This window comes from Microcaecilia unicolor, chromosome 14, assembly GCF_901765095.1.
Source record: "Microcaecilia unicolor chromosome 14, aMicUni1.1, whole genome shotgun sequence".
NCBI classification, from domain to species: Eukaryota; Metazoa; Chordata; class Amphibia; order Gymnophiona; family Siphonopidae; genus Microcaecilia; species Microcaecilia unicolor.
Genome location: NC_044044.1, coordinates 35,452,115 through 35,478,328, shown reverse-complemented (window position 1 = coordinate 35,478,328; position 26,214 = coordinate 35,452,115). Strand labels below are relative to the sequence as shown.

The window sequence follows — 26,214 nt, the reverse complement described above, 5'->3', positions numbered from 1 at the left end:
AGACATGCGTGTGCCCACTGCTGTTTACTGCCAGGTAAGCACTACATGATAGAAAATATTTTCTACCGCGTGTTTTCAGTGCACACCAAATTCAGAATTACCACCCGGGGCATTCTAAAAGGCAGTTATTTTCTGTTCCTTGGCTGCTGGAGAGTTAGCTCATCCACCGACCTCAATTAAGTGATAATTAAGTTGTGGGGAAGTAGAATATTTGCATAGGTTGCTGAATCAGCTTCAAAGATCCTGTTTAAAAGAGGCCCCTTAGATTCAAAACTATATAAAGAGGAAAAGTCCCACTGAACTTTCTTTCTGAGAAGTTCTGAGAGAAGAGGACATTTCTCTGGTAAGTGAATGCTACTTTGCTTTGTGCTTTGGGAACTTAAAGATTGGGGTTTAAAGGAGGAATTGTAGGTTAGTGTTAGGCAAAAATAAAAATATAAAAAGCAAATTTTAACAACTAATCTCCATAGCATGCGCGGTCGTCTTCCCGCCCATGCGCGTTCATTCCCGCCTCAGCTTTTCTTTTGCCGCGGAGAGTGGCTGTGTGTCTGTCTCTCTCCCTCAGGCCCAGAGAAAGACTTCGGTGTCTTAGCGCTGTTTATTTGCCCTTTCTTTTTTGTTTCAAATATTTGAAAGGTATTAATCTGCAAACGAACCTTTTCCAGAGAGGGGAAGGCGGTAGAAGTAGAGGATATGAAATGAGATTGAAGGGGGGCAGACTCAAGAAAAATGTCAGGAAGTATTTTTTCACGGAGAGTGGTGGATGCTTGGAATGCCTTCCCGCGGGAGGTGGTGGAGATGAAAACGGTAACGGAATTCAATCATGCGTGGGATAACCATAAAGGAATCCTGTGCAGAAGGAATGGATCCTCAGGAGCTTAGTCGAGATCGGGTGGCAGAGCCGGTGGTGGGAGGCAGGGCTGGTGGTTGGGAGGCAGGGATAGTGCTGGGCAGACTTATAGTCTGTGCCCTGAAAAGGACAGGTATACACAAAAAGTAGCACATATGAGTTTATCTTGTTGGGCAGACTGGATGGACCGTGCAGGTCTTTTTCTGCCGTCATCTACTATGTTAGTCTTTTCCACTTAGTTTTAAAAGCTTTGTACCACAGCATTAACAGATAGAATCTAACAGCCACTGCAGGATAAAGAGAAAAACGAAAAAGGCAACAGACTACGTCCTATATAAAAGTCTGTTATAAAAAGTAGACCGATACACATATATAAAAACAAAGAAATAATTTATTCAAACCAAGATAAAAGCAGTACCCGACGTGGCCACGTTTCGCCCTCAGGCTGCGTCAGGGGTAAAACTACAAATAAAAACATAAAAATAGTGATAACATCATCTCAAGTTATGTACATATATATATATATATAAAGTCATAACAGCAAATGATAAAATAAAGTACAATAGATTCATTACACATATATGTTTGGAAAGTGGTTGTCTTATCTCTTCCTCCATTTTACTTTTGAATGTGTAATGCATCTATTGTTTTTATTTGTAGTTTTACCCCTGACGCAGCCTGAGGGCGAAACGTGGCCACGTCGGGTACTGCTTTTATCTTGGTTTGAATAAATTATTTGTTTTTATATATGTGTATCGGTCTACTTTTTATAACAGACTTTTATATAGCAAGTAGACTGTTGTCTTTTATGTTTTTCTCTTTATCCTGCAGTGGCTGTTAGATTCTATCTGTTAATGCTGTGGTACAAAGCTTTTAAAACTAAGTGGAAAAGACTAACAGACTGCAGGATAAAGGACAGCTTTATGGAGCAGCTGGTGCAGGAGCCAACGAGAGAAGGAAAAATTCTAGACTTGGTCCTTAGTGGAGCGCATGATCTGGTGAGGAGCGTTATGGTACTGGGGCCGCTTGATAACAGTGATCATAATATGATCAGTTTTGATATCAACCTTGAAGTAACTATACACAGAAAGTCAAATACGTTAGCGTTTAACTTTAAAAAAGGAGACTATGATAAAATGAGAACAGCGGTGGAAAAAAAAACTTAGGGGGACAACCGAGAGGGTAAAAACTGTACAACAAGCATGGACGCTGTTCAAAAATACCATCCTGGAGGCCCAGGCCAAACATATTCCATAAATTAGAAAAGAAAGACGGAACTCCAAAAGACAGCCGGCCTGCTTGAAAAGTGAGGTGAAAGAAGCTATTAGGGCTAAAAGAAATTCCTTCAGAAAATGGAAGAAGGAACCGTCTGAAAATAACAAGAAGCAGCATAAGGAGTGTCAAAGCAAATGCAAGGCGCAGATAAAGAAGGCCAAGAGGGAGTACGAAAAAAAGATAGCATTAGAGGCAAAAAAGCATAGTAAAAAAAATTTTCGGTATATTAAAAGCAGGAAGCCGGCAAAAGAATCAGTTGGACCGCTGGATAACCGAGGGGTAAAAGGGGCGATCAAGGAAGACAAAGACGTAGCAGAGAGATTGAAAGAATTCTTTGCTTCGGTCTTCACCGAGGAAGATTTGGATGGGATACCAGTGTCGGAAATGATATTTCAAGCGGACTTCACGGTAAACCTGGAGGACGTAATGGGGCAGTTCAGCAAACTGAAGAGTAGCAAATTTCCTGGACGGATGGTATTCATCCTAGAGTACTGATAGAACTAAAAAATGAGCTTGCGGAGCTACTGCTAGTGATATGCAATTTATCCTTAAAATCGAGCGTGGTACCGGAAGATTGGAGGGTGGCCAATGTAACACCCATTTTTAAAAAAGGTTCCAGGAGAGATCCGGGAAATTATAGACCGGTGAGTCTGATGTCAGTGCCGGGGAAAATGGTAGAGGCTATTATTAAAAACAAAATTACAGAGCACATCCGAGGACATGGATTACTGAGACCGAGTCAGCACAGCTTTTGTGTGGGAAAATCTTGCTTGACCAATTTACTTCAATTCTTTGAAGGAGTAAACAAACATGTGGACAAAGGGGAGTCGGTTGATATCGTGTATCTGGATTTTCAAAAGGCGTTTGACAAGCTACCTCATGAAAGGCTACAGAGGAAATTGGAGGGTCATGGGATGGGAGGAAAAGTCCTATTGTGGATTAAAAACTAGTTGAAGGATAGGAAACCGAGAGTGGGGTTAAATGGGCAGTATTCACAATGGAGAAGGGTAGTTAGAGGGGTTCCTCAGGGGTCTGTGCTAGGACCGCTGCTTTTTAATATATTTATAAATGATTTAGAGATGGAAGTAACTAGCGAGATAATTAAATTTGCTGATGACACAAAGTTAAAGTCATTAACTCGCAACAGGATTGTGAAAAATTACAGAAGGACCTTATGAGACTGGGAGGCTAAATGGCAGATAACGTTTAATGTGAACAAGTGCAAGGTGATGCATGTGGGGGAAAAAAGAACCCAAATTATAGTTATGTCATATGCAAGGTTCCACGTTAGGAATTACGGACCAAGAAAGGGGTGTCGTCGATAATACACTGAAACCTTCTGCTCAGTGTGCTGCTGCGGCTAGGAAAGCGAATAGAATGTTGGGTATTATTAGGAAAGGTATGGAAAACAGGTGTAAGGATGTAATAATGCCCTTGTATCGCTCCATGGTGCAACCGCACCTCAAGAAAGATACAGTAGAATTGGAAAAGGTGCAGCGAAGGGCGACTAAAATGATAGCGGGGATGGGACGATTTCCCTATGAAGAGACACTAAGGAGGCTAGGGCTTTTCAGCTTGGAGAAGAGACGGCTGAGGGGAGACATGATAGAGGTATATAAAATGAGTGGAGTGGAACAGGTGGATGTGAAGTGTCTGTTCACGCTTTTCAAAAATACTAGGACTAGGGAGCATGTGATGAAACTAGTGTAGTAAATTTAAAACAAATCTGAGAAAATGTTTCTTCACCCAAAGCATAATTACTCTGGAATTCGTTGCCGGAGAACGTGAAGGCAGTTAGCTTGGCAGAGTTTAAAAAGGGGTTATACGGTTTCCTAAAGGACAAGTCCATAAACCACTACTAAATGGACTTGGGAAAAATCCACAATTCCAGGAATAACATGTATAGAATGTTTGTACGTTTGGGAAGCTTCCCAGGTGCCCTTGGCCTGGATTGGCCGCTGTCGTGGACAGGATGCTGGGCTCGATGGACCCTTAGTCTTTTCCCAGTGTGGCATTACTTATGTACAAGTAAGTTTTTTTGCATGCCACTTCAGACATTTTGGGATTTAGTTTATAAATATTAGAGAATAGAACATTTTATCTCCAGGTGGCCACAAACTAGTCTAGTAGTCAGCATTGAAAGCCACTAGTCTGACATATTTTATTTCTTCTTTATTCTAGTTACTCTGACTCAGCTGAGTCTGGCCATTCTCTTACCGCCCCCCCCCCCCCCCCCCCCCCCCCAAAAGGAAGCACAGTTCCCAGTGCTTCTGTCGCAGGAGTCACAATTAAATACTGTAGCCTTCACGGACTAAGAGAAAAATGAATGCTGTTTCTGCAGACAGGAACAAGAGGCCACACACATGCACTGACCTGGTACGTTGCCAAAAAGCATACAGCACTGCAGCTGGGGTGGGAATAAAGACTATGTTGCAGCTGCCCTCAGCATGTGGCAATTTACAGCACCTCTAGCAATGAATGAAGCAACCTAACCCACCTCTTCTATAGCCCTTATTCTGTTGCTGGCTCTTTTAACATGGATCCTCCCTGGCTTGTCTTACCTCTTCCACCTGGAAGCCACAGAGCTCAGAGCTATGCTAATTCGCCCCTGGCTTAGGCACCTTCCGTTTTTCTTGTCTTTCTGTCTTCCCGGGGTGTGTCTGTTTTTCTTTCCTATCTAATAGTTGAGTTCTTTTCTTTTTGAAATGAGATTTTTAGTCTAGACACTGCTTTGTACTTGATTGTTATTTAACCTTCCACAAGTTGATACTGGGAGAAGCTGGGATAGGCTTTGTATGTATAAAACATCAAAGACTAACATACTGCACTGTCAGCCAGAGTGGTCTAGCAAGTTTTAATAAACTATAAACTTCAGTGCCACCCTTAAATAATTTAATATTGTTTTATTGTCCTGTTGAGCCCCCCCCCCCCCCCTTCAGCCAATAGGGGGTAAGTGAGATGAGGGAAACAGTTCAGAGAAGGTGTGAGGAGGGCCTGTGGGTCCTCTTCAGGCACCTACCCACTGTCCCTACTGCAATATCCAGTCAGCCAACTCCTCCTCTCAGGGCTGAGGCACACATGCCAGAACTCTGGCACCAAAGCAAGGAAGGGGGTGAGGGTGGGAACATTAATAACTGCCCATTAACAGAAGCCCCAAGGAACCTTCATCAGGCCAGCTGTACAGAGCCCTCCAAGCTCCAACAGGGTTAAAGGTCAGTAGACTGATCCCTACAACTAGTCTCAGGCTAGAGAACTCAGCCATGAGGCCAAAGACTGCACCCTGGTTGTTAGGCTTTCTTCCAGAAATTCTGCTGCACGAGGCAGAAAAACAGTGATTCCAAGGTTGCACCACCTTCTTATACTGGTGCCGATGTCAATGAATTGACTGTGCTCTGTACCTCCATCAGCTACTTAGTGAATATAACCCACTCATCTGGGCTGATCTAACAGGATAAGTTATGTAATTAACCTAAATATTCAATATATGATTTTTTCCTTTACCCGCTCATTTTGTTTAAACTTGATGGTTATGAAAGATATTAAGGTAATCTCGAAAAAAGAACAGAAAAAATTACAGCAATTTGTGTAAAAACAAAACAACCCCCTCCCCCCAACTTTTTAAAGGTATTGAATTGGCCTCTTACACCTATATAAAATATTCCATAAAGAGTACATTTTTTTTTCTTATAAAGAATAGCCTATATTCACTGTTATGATGTAAGCCACAGTGACATATACTTAAGAACAATCCAGGTGCAAAATGAATGAACTTTTAAAGTAAAATCTATTGCTCGACACAGAAGTGATTATACAGAACCTGGCTTCTGTTCAGACAGGAAATGCATTACAGAGTTCTCTCTCAGGACTAAATCCCACAGATTTATTTTGAAGTAGCAACATAACATGTCAACATTACCTTTTCATTTTGTTTAAAATTCATGCAAGTCTGTTCCAGTCTTGATCACTGCCTAAAATTCTCGAGTGGGAGAGCAATTGTACAATGACAGATGCTCATTTAGATACATTGCAAATGTATTTGTGCTGAACAATTGGGGATGATAATATACAGTGTAGATTTAATGGGATTCAGACTGTAGCTCAAAACTACTCAGTTTAAAACTATAAGGGAAAACACATTTAACAACAAATGAAATAAAAAAAAAGCCTAAGAGAAAAAACACAATCTTCCTAAAAAAATGTCTAAAACCTGAACTTCATCTTTGTTTGGACTTTTGCTTCACCAATGACAGTGGGTCTTTACTGACATTTTATACAAGGGAATGGTCAGGGAGGGAGTGTCCCAGAAACATGAAGATTTGCAGTGCAGAATTCAGAGAAGGGGACACATACAAAAAGAACAGATCTCCCTCCCCCAAAACATACACTGCTCTGTCAAGCCTAAATAACATGGCTAGCTTCATTAAGAACAAACGTTGCACACAAAAACTGTATTATTCAATAGCAAGAGAAAAACTCTTCTCTTCTTGGGGTTTACATATCCAGCTCCCATATCCCATCGCCTCTACAGCTTTGAAGAAGTGTTCTTTAGCAGCCTGGTAGTCCATGGCCGCTTGCTTGACTTCACTATAGGTCGCGTACTCTAGCAGGTCTTGTCTGCTTGTTTTTTCACACAGCTCTTTGAACAAAGTGAACATGTTCAGCTTGGACACTCTGGAAACATCAAGCTTTGGTCTGGGGCAACAAAAATGGAAAATACATAGTATAGTTAATTAATACAGGGCTGTTAAGTCTAATCAATACTGCCATCACAAATATTAAGAACTGACTCTTCAACCAAAATACACACTTTTCAACTCTCGTTTGCTCATTGCTCGAACACCTGAAGGAGTAGGGAATGCATGTAGACCAAACCAGAGGTTGACTGTAGTAACACATGTGTAAATGCTCCTTTCAACACAATTTCAAGCGTTTACTAAGCTTGACTTTCTCTTACCAACTACTGAAATTACAGATCTCTTACAGACAGGCAACCTTTTGCTGAAACACGGATTGTGTCAAGTCTGTAGTATCTGTTTTTCTAAGTAAATACATATTACTACAATCAACCTCTGGAGACCAGTTTGCTGGATTTGGCATACATCCTTCCTTGCTCATTGCTCTGCCAAATGCAGTTTTTTTGGGATTTAGCCTTGCATTGAAGGGGCTCTGCTCAAAACTAAATTCTAAGGAGGAGGTAAAATGTCATCAGGAATACTGTCTACTTAAGAATACAAAACAGTTTCCTCCCTTTGCTACAGTAAGTGAAGTATTTGGTCCTTTCTTACCCATCAATTTTGCCCTTTGTTCCATCCAAGACTTCTACACTGACATCATCTGCAAGACACCAATTCACACTGGATTCCTTGGTCTTGCCAGTCTGTCTGGTAGAATCATATACACTAACTCGACCAACCTAAATAAAGAGGGTATTAGCAAAAACAAATGTTTTTAGCAAGAGACTCGTGCCACAAAATTAACTGAGAAACAAGGGCTTTATAATCATCACTTTTACAAATCAAGTTAAATTTCAGATAACAGTTGACAGGTCACTTGCCCATAAAACTTACAATTCTAAATTTGTATTTGAGGTAGCAGTGGTGAGTGAAGCAATCCAAAGGTCACAAGGTTCATCAGTAAGAGCTGCAGGATTTGAACCTAGGCTTTCTTAGTTCTTAACTTGCTGCTCCTACTCTAAATCAAGTTCCCCCAGTCCAGAACAAATACTTTACAACCGTAAAAGTAAATAAGACAATATCCAAAGCAAAGTACTCAAGTATAAAGCATTTTGCATGTTAACTGGTTGTCTCAAAACTGCTCCTTCCTCCCCCTTCCCCAAAATTACAATGCCACAAACCAGGAGTGGTTCAGGTTGGAGGAGGAACCATATGCACACAGATGGCATTAACTATGCACATATTTTTTTAAAGAGCATTTTACCTGCAGGAAAAAGCAGAAGCTACCTGTGACAACTGTCAGAAGTACGGAGAAATTGGATCTTACCGTTAGACCTTCCCACTGCTCCAGAGCCTGTGGGATAGTTGTGTTCATCAACCAGCAGGTGGAGATAGAGAATTGAAAACTGAGATAAGAATATCTCTACTGGCATCCAATCTATCAACTCGCTAACCTAACAGTAACAAGACAAGCAAACTTCTCTCATCTCTGGAGATATATCTAGATTGTAAGCTCTTTGGGCAGAGACTGTCTTTCTGTGTATGGTGTACAGTACTGCGTATGCCTTGTAGCACTATAGAAATGATAAGTAGTAGTAGTAGATATGCAGGAAGCACCATGCAAGGTGATAGTCATTACTTGACTCATTACCTCGCACTGACTAAACATCTCAGAAACCTCAGGCAGGCCTCGAATAGTGGCAAGGACTAATGGAAAGAAAATTATCATCAGGTAAGACAAATTCTCCTTCCATTACTAACTTCCCACTATTCAAGAACCCGAGGGATATTCAAAAGCAATCCCTAGAGGAATGGATCAGTGCTGGCGGAATTGTAGAGCAGCTCACCAATTTTGGATGGACATTTTACAGCTACTACAGAAGATATTTCATGTTAACTATCCTCATAATGTAGTACATTTCAAACCATGGGCAATAAAAAGAACTCTCATGAATTAGCTGCCAGTCTTTTTGTTGCAAGTAAATTGGTAATTGCATCGGTCTGGAAACAGCCGGAGATGCCAGCACTCCCCAGAATCCTTCAAAAATTAGCCTATATATGCCAGATGACTACGCTAACTGTATTGCGCTCTAGTGGATTATTGAGCTTCCACAAAATCTGGGATGTTTATGCTGCGCGGAAGAGCACTTCGCTGACTAATTAGGCTATGTTTTTTTTCCTTTGTTATGCTGACCTTTTCTTAACCACAGACAGGTCTCTACTCTCCTGATAATGTGGTAATGTTTAGAGGGGGGGGGGGCTTTTCTTTTGTACTGTGAACATTTTGGCATTTGCTGCAGTTTTCATCATTGCTGATTGTAATGTCTATTTTCTTACTAAATGCAAAAAAAAAAAGAAAAAAAAAAACCCAAAACAAAAGCAATCCGTAGGGTGGGTGAGATCCTGGCACTGCCATTCGAGGACCGAAGTCCCCAAAGCTGGCTTCAGAGTGGGCCACAATGTACACCTTTTAGTGCTTTGCAAGGGTATACAGCATCCAGAACACAAGCACGGTGTCCAGCCAAAACCAAATGCCCAAGGCAAGCTACAAACAATCAACTCATAATAAACGTCAATGGCCAAAAGAAATTGGCTCTTAAGACCTTGACCAAATAAGCCTTCTTGGAACACAATTCTCAACTCATTCCCCTCCCCGCCATTTATATGAATGCCAGACTCTCCTACTCAGGGATCTTATAGAATCTTTGGATCCGGGTTCTCTGTTCATCTCAGAAACGTCAATAGTCCAATACTGCCCCAGTTATACCCTCCTGGCTAAGACATTCTTCATTCCTCAAGACAGGGTAAAAAAAGGCGACAGACTTGCTCTTATCTATTTTTCCATATTTCTCTAATAAGTTCTGGGGTTTTCATGCTATGTAAATTCAGTGACGATTTAATTGACGCAAGACAAATTATCCTACTTCTCATTTACCAGCTGCCAGGAGCCTAGTCCAAGGCAGAACCTCTACTAGCAGAGACTGCTTCCGCTGCCATGTCCAAATTTTCGAGGGTCATCTTCCTGGGAGACTTAAATCTACACTTGGAAAATCATTCCTGAAGGTCTGTGACCTAATTATATTTACCAAAGGTGCAACTCATGAATAAAGCCATATGGTGGACTTCATATCCTACTAGTCTGGTTAGCTCATTCAAATGGAAGCCAGTACCATGGTCTTATCACTTCCAACTTGACTTCACTATGGATATCTGTATGTAGAGGTCATCTAAGCACAAGCCTCTCAATTTCATATCCACAGGGTGCAAAATCAATGAGCCCAGCATCTGGTCTGAGTTAAAGGATTCCTTTATCCCCTGGACCAAAAAATCTCCATGGTTTTCAGAAGAACTAGCCAACTTGAAACGAGAGTGCTTACACCTCAAAAAGCAATGGAGAGGAGGAAGTGACGTCACGGAGCTGGATGGCTGCCTGAACTTCTGGCTCCTGCACTGTCTTGCACCATAGTGCTACCATCTGGACCCATCCGCTATAAAAATCGCAAATTGACCTACCGGCAGGTAGTGTAGTTACCGCTGAACAAGATGAGCAAAACACCGGGGTCGCAGCAACGAGAGGGGGAGCGGCATTCCACCCGACAGTTGGCGAGGGGCCTTTCCCGCCGCGAGTCCCCGGAAACGCGGAGATCGTCCGACTCCGATACTGCATCTTCCCATGTTGATCGTCAAAGTACAGTTATAAAAAAGAAAAGTCATCCTAAAGACTTAACTAAGTGCCTTGAGGCGATTAGGGAAGAAATTAAGGCCTCGCGTTTGGAGATCTTGGAGCACGTGGACGCCATTAGCCTAGACCTGCGAGAGCTGGGTGGGCGCGTGGAGGTTCTAGAGGAGCGAGTAGAGGAGCAGGCAGAAACGGCAGTGGCGATGGAATCGCGAATGTCACACTTGGTGGAGCAAGCAGAGGACCTACAGTACAAACTAGACGACCTTGAAAATCGGGGTCGTAGGCACAACCTGAGATTCCGTGGAGTGCCGGAGAGTGGAGGCGGAGAAGATGTCCCTACCATTATACATACCCTGTGCGAGAAGATTTTAGGCGAAACTGTTGTCCCTAATGAGCTACAGATCGAGCGAGCGCATCGGTCCTTGGGCAAGGCACCGGGTAACAGACCACGAGATATAGTGGTGCGCTTCGCCTCCTATCCTTTTAAGGAACGAGTCTGGCAGCAGGCCCGAAAAAACAACACTTTGGAGTACAACGAGGCGAGGGTCACTGTTTTTCAGGACCTATCGAATTATACACTGGCGCAAAGAAGGGCTATGAAGCCGGTCCTGGAAATTTTGCAAAAAGAGAAGATTGCATATCGCTGGAGCTTTCCCTTTGCGGTGTGTTTCGAGCTCAGAGGCAAACAGCTTCGGTTTCGCCGAGTCCAGGAAGCATGGCAGAGCCTTCATGAAGCTGGGTTAACTGCAGCGGCAACGCCACCGATGGGATTGGCGCCAGTTACACAAGCAAAGCTCCAGAAGTGGAAGCGAGTGGGGCAGAAGTCATCGAAGCGAGGGACCTGAATTGGTTTGCATGGCACTGGATTTGAGCAATATCTTAACCTTGGGACATGTAACACAGGTTGGACTCTGGACAATATACCAGTGGTAATTATTAATACAGTGGTGGATGGGTGTTGGATGAGTGGGTAACATGTGCGATGGATAAAAGAGGATGTGGGTGTAGGATTGATGCGGGGGGGGGGGGATGGGTGGCTAGATGGGTCAGTGTATTACTTCCCCTATAAATCCCATTCAGTGCCGGCAGGCATTGTCTGGTGGATGGTTGGAAGGGGGGAGAGGGGAGGAGGGGAGGGGACTGGGGCATATCATGGGAGGTTAGATATGGGAAGAGGGTGGAATAGACGGATAGGGAGGGGGGAGGGGGATGAAGTGTTGCTAGGGGAAAAGGTTAGAGACAATGGGGATATGACCTGGAGGACGGTTATACAAACAGTGATTGAATATACAGTTATTTGGAATGCAAAGTTAAAGATAAAAATGTTGGAAGCATGTTCATTTTGAGTTAACTTATGAATAACGACTTAAAAGTATTGTCTTACAATGTAAAGGGCCTTAATATGCCCCAAAAAAGGCAGAAAGTATATAAAGAGCTGCAGCAGCTCAAACCACACGTGGTCCTTTTGCAGGAGACACACCTTCAGCGTAGATATGAAAACCTTCTCTCCTGCTCGGGTTACTCTGGGGTCCATTGTGCTTCCACGGAAGCTTCCAAAACTTGTGGTGTGGCAATTATGATTCATTCATCAGTTGGGGCACAGGTATTGGCAGTTAAGAAAGACCCGGGAGGACGCTTTATTTTTATGCATGTTCAAATTAAACAAGTAGACTTAACGATAGCGTCTGTATATGCCCCTAACTCTGGACAGATTGAATTTTTTACAAAGGTGAGGAACTCCTTGGCGGGGTTTGTAAGGGGTTCGTTAATAATGGGAGGTGATTTCAATGCAGTTATGAACCCTGCTCTGGATCGTTCTGGCTCTCCAAAAATTGACGGAGGGAGGAAAGAGGCGCTAGCCCTAGAATCCATGGTGCATTCCCTGGGAACACTAGACTTGTGGAGGTTGACACACAGGGCGGATAAAGATTACACATTCCATTCTAGAGTCCATGATTCATACTCACGCATAGACTATATATTTGTAGATGTGGCACTGGTAGAGAGGGGTCCGACGGCGGGACTGGGCAGTGTAACAATCTCAGACCATGCTCCCATATGGGTTACCATACCAACCATAAGAGCTGAAACTAAAGAGAGGAGATGGACTTTAAATACTAGTCTACTATATGAGCCAGAGGTGGAGGCGGGTTGCCGAGCAATGTTGCAAGAGTACCTAGAGCTCAATCTAGACTCAGGGCCCTCTCTTGCTACTATTTGGGACGCTCTGAAAGCTGTTTCCAGGGGTTACTATCTGCAAATTGCTAGTAAGCATGCAAAGATACGTAGGCAACAAATAACAAGCTGCCTAGAGCGCATACGTCAACTTGAAGGTCAGCACAAGGTAGACAAGTCACCCCAGATTATGCAACAGTTGAGTGGGGAGCGGATGAAGTTGGATTCTATCTACTCAGAGCAACTTAGTATGTTGCAGGCAAAGTATAAGGTGGGAGCTTACGAATTTTCTAATAAGGCAGGTCGGCTTCTTGCAATAAAATTGCGCAGGCAAAAAGTGGATAGAACGGTGCAGCAAATACGGGACGAGCACAATACGGCGTTATTTACATCTGAGCAGATCCGTAAACGTTTTGCGGAATTTTACACAACATTATATGCCCAAGAGATAAATCCAACTAGGGAAGATATTGAGGAATATTTGGAGAGTTGTCCGCTATCTTCACTGGCAGGTAGTCACAGGGATTTGCTTGAAGAGGCAGTTACGCCACTTGAGGTACAGACGGCCATTAAAAGCCTACCAGCAAATAAATCCCCTGGGTTGGATGGGCTTCCCAATGAATTTTATAAGAAGTTTGCTCCTGAACTGGCCCCGTTGCTTGCAGACCTCTTTAATCAGGTGGGAAGGGGAGGGGAATTGCCCCTTTCAATGATGGAGGCATGGATCGCGGTGGTGCCCAAGCCGGACAAGGACCCAGTGGAATGTGGATCATATCGGCCAATCTCGGTCCTGAATGCAGATGTCAAAATTTTGGCAAAGGTCCTGGCAAATAGACTTGGACCTATAATGCCGACGCTCATTCACCCAGATCAAGTGGGATTTGTAGCCCATCGTAAGGCCATGGACAATATTAGACGTACTCTAGACCTTATGTTTTTTGCGAAGAGAAATCAAAAGCCATTATGCCTTCTTAGTTTAGATGCTGAGAAGGCTTTTGATAGAGTACACTGGCCTTTTATGTATAAGGTACTGGAGGTTATGGGGTTTGGTGATCAATTTAAGCGGTGGATTGAGGCATTTTATGTAGCTCCTAAGGCGTGTGTCAGAGTGAATGGGAGTAACTCCGCTCTGTTTACCTTGCACAGAGGGACAAGACAAGGGTGCCCGCTCTCGCCGTTACTGTTTGCCATGGTCATAGAACCATTTGCAGCAAGAGTGCGGGCAGACCCGGGCATCTCGGGGGCCCTAATAGCGGACACCATGCATAAGATGGCCCTTTTTGCGGACGATATTTTGCTGTATGTCACTCGCCCTGAGACTGCTTTTCCTACTCTGATGCACCTTATGAAGGACTACTCAGCTGTGTCGGGGTTTAAGGTCAACATGACCAAATCGGAAGCATTGAATGTTACGCTTCCGACAAATGTAGTGGCCTCTCTGAAAACATCGACTCCTTTCAGATGGGCATCTAAGCGTATCAAATACTTGGGGGTTAATATACCATCTGATCTTTCTGAATTATTCGCAGCTAACTACACGGGACTGGTTCGTAAGATAAAGGCAGACCTGGAAAGATGGGGGGATCAGGAATTTTCTTGGTTTGGGCGAATAGCAATAGTCAAGATGAACGTGCTACCGAGATTACTATACTTGTTTCAAGCGCTGCCTGTGATGATGCCCAGACGTTTCCTTGCTTCCTTGCAGGATTCTATAATGCGTTTCGTCTGGGCAGGCAGGCGTCCGCGGTTAGCGCGTAAGCTTCTCTATCAAGACAAGAGAAGAGGGGGGTTAGGTGTCCCAAATCTTACCTGGTACTATAGGGCTGCCCAGGGGAAGGCTGCTATTGAATGGTACCAGGAATATCCTGATAGGCAGTGGGTGTCTATGGAACAGCATGCCTTGGGGTCGATGCCACTGGGGGCGCTTATGTGGGTGCCTAAGAAGTTTCGGGAGATAGGGGAGGGGGTGTGTCCGTCCATGTGTGTCACCTTTCACTATTGGGATAGTCTATTTCCTAAGGGGCAATGTGTCCTTACAAGGATGTCACCTATAGCATTCAACCCACTGTTCTTGCCTGGGACTGAAATTGGACCGTTTACACGATGGTACAAAGGGGGCTTGAAGACCTGGGGCCAGCTGATGGAAAATGATTCAATATTGTCATTTACGGCACTGCAGACCCGATACGATGTCGGGGAGGGAGATGAATTTGCGTATCATCAACTTAAACATCTCCTTACAACAAAAGCGATTAGTCAGGTCTTTCAACGGGAAGCACTAGAAGTGGAAGAGATATGTGCTAAGTCTGTTTCTTCCAGGGGATTGATTGGCCGTATATATAAAAGCATTAATGCACAAGGTGCTCGCTACACTCTACATAGGACTAGTTGGGAGCGGGAGTTGGGTGTGGCCCTGGAGGGGACCGAGTGGGAGAGAATAGAAAGAGGGGCGTTAGGTGTGTCTGTACATGTGCCCCTTAAGGAGAATGCGGTGAAGGTACTGTTTCGGTGGTATCTTACTCCGGACCGTATTCGACGCATTTTCCCTGGTACATCGGGATTGTGCTGGAGAGGATGTGGTCAGCAGGGGACTATGGGTCACGTGTGGTGGAGCTGTATTAAAGTACGAGCTTACTGGAAATCAGTTCAGATCAGGTTGCAGAACTGGGTGGGATGTGCAGTTCCATGGTCCCCTGAGTTTTTCTTGTTTACTGCAAGAATGGAGGGCTTAAAACTGCATCAGCGGATCTTGATGCGGCAGGCATTAGGGGCAGCAAAGATAGTTATAGCATCCCATTGGAAACAGACAGGGGTCCCTTCAATCAAAAAATGGCTTCATAAGCTAAAATATATTTGTGAGATGGAGCGATTGCTTGCTGAAAGAAAACACCAGTTAAATAGATGGCATTCCATTTGGGAACCGTTAACCAAAGATTGAGAACAATGGTCTAACCTGTTAAGTGTATAAAATAAGATATGGTAATGACTGGGAGGGTATGGGTGGCAGGGGAGGGGGGTAGTTGGGGGGAAGGAGGCCTTATTGATAAGTAAAACTATAGAAAATGTATCTTAAAACATTGAAGTTTATAGAGGTTTAAATATGATGTCTGGATGACGTACTGAAATGAATAAGGAATGTTATATTTGTATGTTTAAAAAAATATTGGTAGTTCACTTTGTTTGAAATGTATGAGGCAATATTGTACCGTTGTCCTGTTCAATAAAGACTTCATGCAAATAAAAAAAAAAAAAAAGCAATGGAGAAAGAACAAAGATAATACTGATAAAAACCAAATAGAAGTTTAATTTCCACCGCTATAAAAAGAAGGTTGCTGATTCAAAAATGACAGTACTATAGCAGCATAATAGGTCAGGACGCTTATGACAAACTTTTCTCATCAGTCAGACGTCTAACATCCACTGTAACCAACGACAACACGCACCAAGCTCAACCATCCACCGAAGAACTAGCCAACCATTTTGCCAACAAAAAATCAAAATTAGATCAGAACTATCCAAAGCCACTCCATCTGTGGAAAATGATCCAAGTCCTGTTCCAGTGTCAAACACTGATATTCATCCAATCCAGGGACTCAGATCTGGGAATGATTTCAACCATTGACACCTGAAAATATAAGATTGCTATCGAAATGTTCACGAGCTCACTGCTTCCTGGATCACTGCCCAAAATTCTTATTCCAAACCATCCATATTGAGACTATTAACTGGTTACTATATGGCTTCAATGGTTGTTAAAATCTGTCTCTCTTTCTCCAGATATGGGCAAAATTGTTCTCACTCAGTTACTGAAGGGATCGTGTTTAGACACATCACCTGCAAATTATCGTCCAAAGCTAGAATACCCCTCTTCACTTAAAATGTTGGAAACCCACATCAGGAAACAATTTTCCACACACCTTGATAGATTCACTATCTTACATCGGTCACAATTTGGTTTTAGACCAGCCCACAGTACTGAAACCCTACTACTAGTCCTAACTACAGATGTCGAATACCTATGCAAAGGAGATCACGTAATACTACTCCAAATCGATACCTCGGTGGAGTTTGATGCAGTTGACCACACACCACTACTTCAACGCCTGAATCAAATAGGAATAACAGACCCAGTCCTCAAGTGGTTTGGAGAATTCCTAACAAACTGAAGCTATTCCGTTAAACAAACCAATCAACTCTCCAACTACTGGTCCTCGGACTGTGAGGTACCTCAGGGATTACAGCTCTCCCCTATACTAATCAATTTCTTCATGTCCTCCCTTGGCTCAATACACCTGGTACTACTTTCCTATGCCAGATGACATCTTGCTTCTCTTACCAATAACCTCTCAGTTGAGTCTGAAACAAGAGTACTACGGGTCTTCCTCGACTCCTTCCTAACCTTTTCCTTCCACGTTAACTATGGAAAATAGCTGCCTTCAGAATGAGACAGCTTTGTCTAATCAGATCGTTCTTTGACCAAAAAGCCTTTGCACTGCTAGTTCAAATGTTAGTCCTACCGCACCTCAATTACTATAACATCTTATTTCTTGGTATTAAGTGTCAATATCAGAAAAAAATTGCAAATTATACAGAACACAGTTGCTAGACTAATTTTCAATCTGAACAGATATACTAGTGTATCATCATACCTTATCAAACTGCACTGGCTTCCCATAACAGAAAGATTAGGTTTAAAGCTGCCGTTTAGTCTTCGAAATCTTACATGGCTCCACATCAGATCTGCTAAATAGTGTTGCTTCACTCTGTCTGGTCCAGTCCAACAAACTAAAAGATCAACTTATGCTATCTTCACCATCTCATAAAGGAATCTGATACCAGAAGATCTTTGGCTCACTATTCCCGGTGCTAGGCGTTACATTATGGAACTCATTACCTACTACTGTTAGATCTGACAATAACTACCTTAGCTTCCGGAAGAGGATAAAGTTTTTTTTCCTCAAGTCCATATCATAATAATCCATTACTTTTACCGTGGTCCTCAAATCATCCACAAGACTTTCCAATAATGATCTTTGTCATGCTTACACTCAAGACAGTTTCTAATACAGCCTCACCCAGGATGTAAACCGCACTGAACTCTGGAAAGGGGATTGATTTGAATTCAATCAACCACGTCGCCATCTTGAAAATATCTGCTGAAAACAGTAAGGTAGTTGCCCAGAATGTTGCTGTATGCCCCGCTGAATGAGCCTACTTCCTCACAAGCAAATAAGCTGACATGATAATCTCTTTCAGCCATCTAGCAACTGTGGGCTTGGAAGCCATGAGGCCAAGATTCTGTTTACCAAAAAGCACAGTCTGTCCAACTTGTAAAACTCATTTGTGACTTCCAGATATCTAATGAGGACTTGCATAAGGCATTCCGCACTGTGCCCTGAGCGCCAAGCGATTTAATCGACCACCGAGACTCCTGTTCTGTCCAGGTGCCTTGTGCCAGATGAACTTGTAACGAGCTCCCAACACAACTTGCTGGCGTCCAATGTCACCACATACCATTGTGTTATCAGAAAGGGAGCTCCGTTGGTCAAATTCTGGGTGACAACCATCACTACATACTCCATCTGGCAACCACCATCCAAATGAAGATGAAGGTCATACTTCTGTGACACCACAGACTAGCGGCTGAGAAGAGATTCTTTTAACAGTTGCATATGCACCCTTGCCCATGGCACCACTTCCATCGTCCGTCCTATGCTCTCTAGCAAACCTCTTTCTTTCTCTTTAGGTTATTGCGCTGGAAAAGGAGAGCTCTACAGGAAACAGGGGAGAGGTGAAGGGAGAAAAGAAAGAAGTAAATTCACAAGATACCAGAGCCAAGGATCTGAAGACCTCCAGATATGACTCCGAAGACTTGAGCCAGAGGATGAAAAGTACGTCCTTCCACCCGCTGGAGATAGAAAATACTGAGGAGCTGGACTGGATGCCAAGAGAGATACGTGTCAGATCAGTTCTCTATCTTCACCTGCTGGTTGATGGACATAACTATTCCATAGTTTCTGGAATAGTGTGTAGTTTTCATCTCCGTGCAGACAACTGGAAAATTACCTGAACCAAGTAAAGTGGAGAACTGTAAAACACTTCTTAGAACAGCTGTGGAGGTAGAGAAGCTGGGCAGTAGGTGTGGGGTTTTTTTCTTGCTGTAATGTTCTCATTCATATTCCATGTGAACAGCACTGGCTGGGTGATCTTTGATATGTAATGTGCATGTAATGCTCTGAAGCATAGCCCAGAGGATTTTGGTACAGTACCTCTGGATGGTTTACAGTGAATAATGGAGGAAGATCCTGCTTGAAAGTATCTCCATCTCTTGACATACGGCAGCAAACCGCACGTGTCAGATGACCCTGGCTGTACAAATAACCTATTAGCAAAAATAAGAAAAAAATTCAAGTACATAAAAGAAAAAGAATGAATATACTGCAAGTCAGTGTTGACAAATTATTTCATTGCTTGGACGCTACAACAGCAGATCAGAATAGAATGATTTACTCGTCTCCACTGCTGCTTTGTAATACGACTAACAAAAACACAAAAAAAACCACAAATTGGACTGTATAATCAGTGAAAGAATCACCATACCGAGAGTGAGCGAGTGGAGATAGACAGGCTGCAAGAAGTGTGTCAGAAGTGCTCCCTGCAAACCTAAGACATTCCAACGCAGGATTTTATCACTGCAAGACATAGTGCGCAGTCTTTCTCCATGCTGAATACCATCCCATGTTGGCACAATGTCACTGGACTCAACTGGAATAGTGCCCTCTCCTATTAACAAATAACATGTCATCATTGGAAGAAACACACATTATGTTTCAAGTTTATTTCAATCTTGCTATCCCACAAGTCATAAAAATACATCTATGTGGCTTAAAAATCCAAAAATTCAGTGAGAGAGAGAGAAAAGTAAAATGGGAAAAATAGTAGGAGGGAGGGAGAAACAAAACTACAATAAAAACAGAAAAGGGGGGGTATAAGCAGTGTCAGAGGGAAGGATAAAGCATGTGTACTAACTTACTAGCCCACAGGCTGACCCACAAATGTAAAAGCATCTTCAAAAAGAAATGTTTTAACATCTGTTTTAAATTTAGCCAATGAAGTCTGTGATCTAATGTACAGTGGTAAAGCATTCCATAGAGTGGGATTTACAACTGAAAAAAATTGATTTGTGTGTCACTTCATGTCTGACATGGCAAAAAGATGGTACCACCAAAAGGTGCTGTTAAGCAAACAAGAAGGAAAATACCCAGTCAAACGGGGAGAGGGTTGGGGCTAAAAAAAACAAAACACTAATAAAAAGCATCTGAGAATAAGTACCACAGTTACAAAGAAGACTCACCATGGTTCGCAAAAGGCAGGTAGACACACATACAAGCACAACCCTCTTTATAAAAATATACATTTTAATCAACACTAAACTCTACACATGACCAAAATTTATACAATCATCCCCTTCTAAAACATAAATCAAAGCAGCTAATAAAGCAAAAATATTTATAGAACCTTTAATTTCTTCCTAAAAATCAAATGCCTACCTCACTGGGGAGCTAAGAAGAAAAATAAAAGCTTCCCTATGCTACATGGGAGGAGCTGTGTGAGAAGCTTGTGTAGAGCTCACCATTCTCCACTTTAGTACGCAGTTTACCCTGCTTGGGGTTCTCAAAGAGTGGGTGGTGGGTGTTATCTCCTTCTCTGGATGGAGGGTCACTGCAAGACTTATCAAAAAGGGCACCATCACCACAGGGAGCAGTGCTAAAATACAAAAGCAGGTTATACTGCATATTACTGTCACATTTACTTTTTGCATTCAGTATTCACACACTTGTATTTTTTTGAACCAATGCAGGTGGGTTCTTAAAAAAAAACAAAACAGAACAGCTTTCATTTTAATGTATTCTGTTATTTTGTAGTTTATGTTTTGTTTTTAACTTTGAGACTATGCCAATTCTCTGTCAAACTACATGGAAGCACCTGGGCACTTTGAATTAATACATTTACATTTTTATATGTAAAAAAAATACATAGAAATACAATTAAAACAATACATTTTTATCCATAAAAAATGTGAAAGCAAGAGGCACAATTAGAAGTCTTTGTAACAATTCCACTGTTACTAGTAAAGCGAACATTGATAAAAACTGCAGCCATGATTTTGATACAAACCTGACATAAAGGTGGAAGGTTATGCTATCTTTTATCTTCAGCCTGCCATCCTCTGCAATTTCAAATAGGCTGTCTTCAGATGCAGATGAGTCGAACTTCATCAGCTCACTATAAAGGAACCTGAAAATCAAAGTACTACAATTACATCAGACTCCATGTAGGCAAGTTGGGTTCCACTGTATCTGATGACAAATAGACGGTGTGCCTTTAAAAGGTAGGGCAGCTACAAGGGTTACGCAGCGCTGTACTGTTTAACACAGAAGGACAGTCCCTGCTCAAGGAGCTTACAATCTAAAGGATGAAATGTCAAGTTGGGTAGTCTAGATTTCCTGAAGAGAGGTATAGTGGTTAGGTGCCGAAAGCGACATTGAAGAGGTGGGCTTTGAGTAAGGATTTGAAGATGGGCAAGGAGGGGGGCCTGGTGTATGGGCTCAGGGAGTTTATTCCAAGCATGGGGTGAGGCGAGGCAGAAAGGGCGGAGCCTAGAGTTGGCGGTGGTGGAGAAGGGTACTGAAAGGAGGAATTTGTCTTGAGAGCGGAGGTTGCGGGTGGGAACGTAAGGGGAGATGAGCTCTGTAGAGATGTGGTAAATGCTGAAAAGGACACTTTTGCTTTGGAGTGCTGCCAGAGAATAAAATATTCAGATTGTCTGGTTTGATTCATAGGTTCTAATCTGCTCTTACCTGTGGTCCTTCTCTTAATATGTCCTTGATAATCTGCTGACCTTACCTCCATCTATCCTACAAAGAAAAAGAAAACCCTCCCTTTCCTCTTACTTGCAGAGGTTCTGGCCTCTAAAAATTCCTATATCTGTCTTCATCCTGACTCAAGGATTTATTGAATAGATCTTTACAGTCGGGAGAGGTTCTACGGGATTGGAGATGAGCTGATGTGGTCCCTCTTTAACATATTTGTGACAGACCTTGCTGATGGGTTAGAAGGAAAAGTTTGCCTTTTTGCAGATGACACAAAGATAGCCAATATCCTGGAGGGAGTAGAAGCCATGAGAAGGGGATCTCCAAACATTGGAAGAATGGTCAAGACTCTGGCAGTTAAAATTTAATTTGTTTGTAAACCGTTCTCACCTGATATTCACTATTAAACAGCTGTTAATTACTTTTTTATTTAATTTTTATATGCAGTGCTCAGTATTGCTATTCTGCTTCTATCCATAACATAGCATTCCAGCACAACTGCCCTCCAACACCATAACACTGTACCTGCCTTCCTGTGAATAGTATCACTTCCTTTGAATAATAAATGAGTGACTCTTAAAGAATGGTAAAAGCCTTTTGGGAGAGCAGGGAGGAACATGAAGAGACATCCCCCCCCCATGTTGTAGATAAATTCCCTTGAAGACGCCGTCATGGTGAAACCCATCCGTGGCAAGTTCACATGGTTGTGCCCCATTAGCCCAGCACCAGTTTAGTGGATCTCTGAAGGATTCGTGAAGAGCTTAGCAGTGGCTTCTGCTCATCAGTTTCTTTTCTTTTTTTGGGGACCCTCTCCACCTTGGGTCTGATCTGGAGCAAATATTGGGCCATGTAGCGTGTCTTATGCCGGGAACAGCAAAGGGACATTGGTTTTATTACGCGAATTGAGAATACACATAATTGATCTGCATCAGCACAACCAGCCCCGGCACTGAATAGAACCGCCCGAAGCTAAGTACGTCTACCATTCTTTAAGAGTCACTCATTTATTATTCAAAGGAAGTGATACTATTCACAGGAAGGCAGGTACAGTGCTATGATGTTGGAGGGCAGTTGTGCTGGAATGCTATGTTATGGTATAGAAGCAGAATAGCAATACTGAGCACTGCATATAAAAATTAAATAAAAAAGTAATTAACAACTGTTTAATAGTGAGTATCTGGTGAGAACAGTTTATAAACAAGATAGCTTTTACACCAGTTAAAGGGATTTGAGCCTGAAGGTAGAAGATCGAGTTAAAATTTAATGCCAAGACGTGCAGAGTGATGCACTTAACGTGCAGAAATCAAAAAGGGATGTACCGGATAGGAGTAAGCTCGGCCCAGGAGAGGGACCTTGGAATGATAGTGTCCAAGAATCTCAAGCTGACAAAACAATGCAACAAGGTGGTGGCTGCGGCCAGAAGAATGCTAGGCTGCATAGAGAGGAGTATAACCAGCAGAAGAAAGGAGGTTTTGATGCCACTGTACAAGTCATTAGTGAAGCCCCACTTAGGAGTATTGTGTTGTTTTGGAGGCCGTATCTCACTAAGGATGTAAAAAGACGAAGCAGTTCAAACAGAAGTGATAAAATGGTATGGGGTTTGCATAGTAAGATGTACGAGGAGAGATTTGATCTGGAGCGGCCACGCTGAAGGCAACCCATCGGCGTTTACAGACGGGAGAGGATCCGGAACGGATTGAACCGTAGCCGACCACCCATACTCGTGACCCTATGCTGGGTGAAGAGACCGCGAGCGGAGCCCGAACAGAGGAGTCGCGTGAGACTAAACGCCGGGGACCCGGAGCGGACGCGAGCCGACGACCACGATGGAAAGACTCACCAGCATCTGGGAAGGGAGAGGATCCGGAACGGATTCGAATGAAAGCGGGTTACCCGCACCTACAACCCGGCGGAGAAGGGTGTCTCCCCATTGGTCTCTGCCAGTGACCAGCATTGATCCCCTACCTCCCATAGACTCTGTCAGCTGGAAACGAGGCGAGAAGGAGAGCACAGCCTGGAGAAAGGAAGACCCACATGGAGGTCAGTGAACAACACGCACTACCCCCACAGAACAACGCAACAACCCTAGCAGAGGTTGCAGCACAGACTTCAAACTGGTATTATTTTCGTACAGCGCAGTGAATGCCATGCAGCGTATGATAATGTCAAATAATAGTATTCTTAAGCAGGCTTTGGTAAACTGCTGAGCATGCCATTCAGCACTATGGTATTAACAATTAGTAGTAGAACAGCTAATATTGTCTAGGTACAGAGTTGTGTATGCCATGCAGTGCAATGACAATGTTAAATAATAGTAGTCCTAAATAGTCTCTGTATAGCGATATGTGTACCATGTAACGTTATGGTAATGATAAATAGCAATAATCCTAATTAGTTTCTGTACAACGTTGTGCTAACCACGCAGCGCTGTGGTAGTGATAATTAGTAGTAGCCTTAAGACCCAAATGTTTACCGAATGCTCACACCGTAACATACTTACTACCACAGACATTAAAACGCCAATATGATTACTACCAAACTACTCCTAATAATCTATTCCCTATCCCTAACCACTCCCCTCACAGAACCATAATTTCCAATAGACTCAATACTAGTTTAAAAAGCTCTCTACAAGTGCATAACTTCTGGAGTAACATTTTTCTTACCTTATGAAGCCTCTGCGGGAAATGATTTCTGCATGACAATCATTTACTGTTTCTCCTTTCAGACTCAACTCTTCCCCCTTCACACAACGATTACCTGATTTTAACACAATAAATGCAAAATGATAATCTAAAATCAAAATGCTTTAATTAGCTTTAACAAAAGGAAACATATCATTAGAAATAATCTTTTCTGCATCGATCATCCTCATTAGGTAAAGTGGAAGTACATCAGACCATGGCCAGAGCAGCAAAAAGAAAAGTGGTTGAATCTGGTGGATTTGGTGAAGCCGATTTGGTGGTGGTCCTTAATCAAAATGTTGGTGCAGGATTTAGATAAATGGTTTAAATCAAAACTATCCTGACTAGCTCGAGTGACTGTGGTAGAGATGATCCTTCGTGAGGTATAGTACCTTTTCCAAACCCCTCCTGTAGCTCTCCCAAGGGCACTAGTCAAACTTATGGAGAGATGAATATTTGGCTATATTTGGAGAAAGTGTAACACCAATCCAGGGAGGTGGGCTGGGGGGTGTGGACAATTCGTGTGAAGCAAACTTTGGGAGCACACATGTAATCTGATGCACTGCAAACCTGAAAGCTAAGCTCTTCTCAATATACATTTTTTCAGATTTTATGTTTGGTTTGATTCATGGATCCTAAACTGCTCTCATTTGCCCCTCTCATTCTGCCTTCCTAGAAAATTACTTTGCCTCAATGTATCCTACACAGAAGAGAAAACGGGTGTGTGTGTGTGTGGGGGGGGGGGGGGGGGGGGGGGGGGACATCTAACCTTCCTTTCCTTTCACTAGCAGAGCTGCTTGGTCCTATAAACTCTTATATTTTCTGTCCTTTTACAGATTAATTCCCACCCACCTTCCCCATAGCTTGCTTATCAAAATCATTTCTATCCTGCTCTATTTACAATTCTTACATCATAGACCCCCAGATACACAACTGTCATTTATCATTCAAGTGCCTTCGTGTACTTAAGTTTTAACCATGTGGTACATCTTAGAGCGGGGTAATCTGGGGAATTAGCTCAAGGCATCCCCAAAACACAGATAAAACAGCAAAATCTTGCTGCTAGGGGACTATTATCAGAAGCATTCACCTAGGAACACACACCATAGATACAGTAAAATGAAATGCCTTCTAGAATTTTCAGCAAGCATGCAAACCAGGAATGCAAACCAAAGGTGAAATTAGGCCTTACCTGCTAATTTTCTTTCCTCTAGATCCTCCAGACTGTTCAAGACGCTTGGGTTATGCACTCCTACCAGCAGAGGGAGACTGAGAACACTAAAACTTCTTATACAAGTAGCCTGTGCAGACCTTCTACTAACCAGTAAAACAGTAACAAAGCAGAGGAACAGAACACCTCCACCTAAACAAAACCACTGAATCCACACTCAGATCTCCTCCCCTTAAGACGGGGGAATTCAACTGCAGATGGGCACAAACGGTACCAACAAACTGCCCTTAGTAAAACTCCAGGACCCAAACCACAGGAGCTACTAGAAATATCAGCAACTGAAGTATAAAAAAAATATCATACTGACCTGTTCGATACACTGGGTGGGTTCTTGAACGGTCTGGAGGATCTAGAGGAAAGAAAATTAGCAGGTAAGGCCTAATTTCACCTCTCTCAGCAATCCTCCAGACCGTTCAAGACGCTTGGGACATACCAAAGCAGTAAACACATCTAAGGGTGGGACCTGCGAAGCCCAGAGGACAGGACTGCAGCTCCAAAACTGGCATCCTTCCTTGCCTGTACATCCACTCTGTAATGTTTGACAAAAGAATGCAGGAAGGACCACACCGCCGCTCTACAAATGTCCACCGGTGGAACAAAACAACTCTCTGCCCAAGAAGCCGCCATCCCCCTAGTGGAATGTGCCTTGAGCCCCACCAGCACCGTACGGCTATGCAATATGTAAGCCGAAGAGATGGCATCCTTCAACCACCGAGCTATAGATGCCTTAGAAACAGCCGCTCCCTTTCTGGGTCCCCCATGAAGGACAAA

General features: G+C 43.0%; 1 protein-coding gene across 4 annotated transcripts in view; it reads right to left on the bottom strand.

Moving 5' to 3' along the window:
• Nucleotides 1-5,977: 5,977 nt before the first annotated feature.
• ADAR (adenosine deaminase RNA specific) overlaps nt 5,978-26,214 on the bottom strand; it is a 57,651-nt gene continuing 37,414 nt past the window's right edge. For all 4 annotated transcript variants that reach the window (XM_030186410.1, XM_030186407.1, XM_030186409.1 and 1 more), the window contains 7 exons: nt 24,195-24,288; nt 20,834-20,953; nt 20,289-20,422; nt 19,256-19,438; nt 18,925-19,037; nt 7,411-7,538; nt 5,978-6,817 (listed from right to left, as the gene is read on the bottom strand). In XM_030186410.1, the coding sequence (XP_030042270.1) occupies nt 6,577-6,817; nt 7,411-7,538; nt 18,925-19,037; nt 19,256-19,438; nt 20,289-20,422; nt 20,834-20,953; nt 24,195-24,288 (1,013 nt within the window). In that variant the 3' untranslated portion in view covers nt 5,978-6,576. The remainder of the gene's footprint in view (nt 6,818-7,410; nt 7,539-18,924; nt 19,038-19,255; nt 19,439-20,288; nt 20,423-20,833; nt 20,954-24,194; nt 24,289-26,214) is intronic.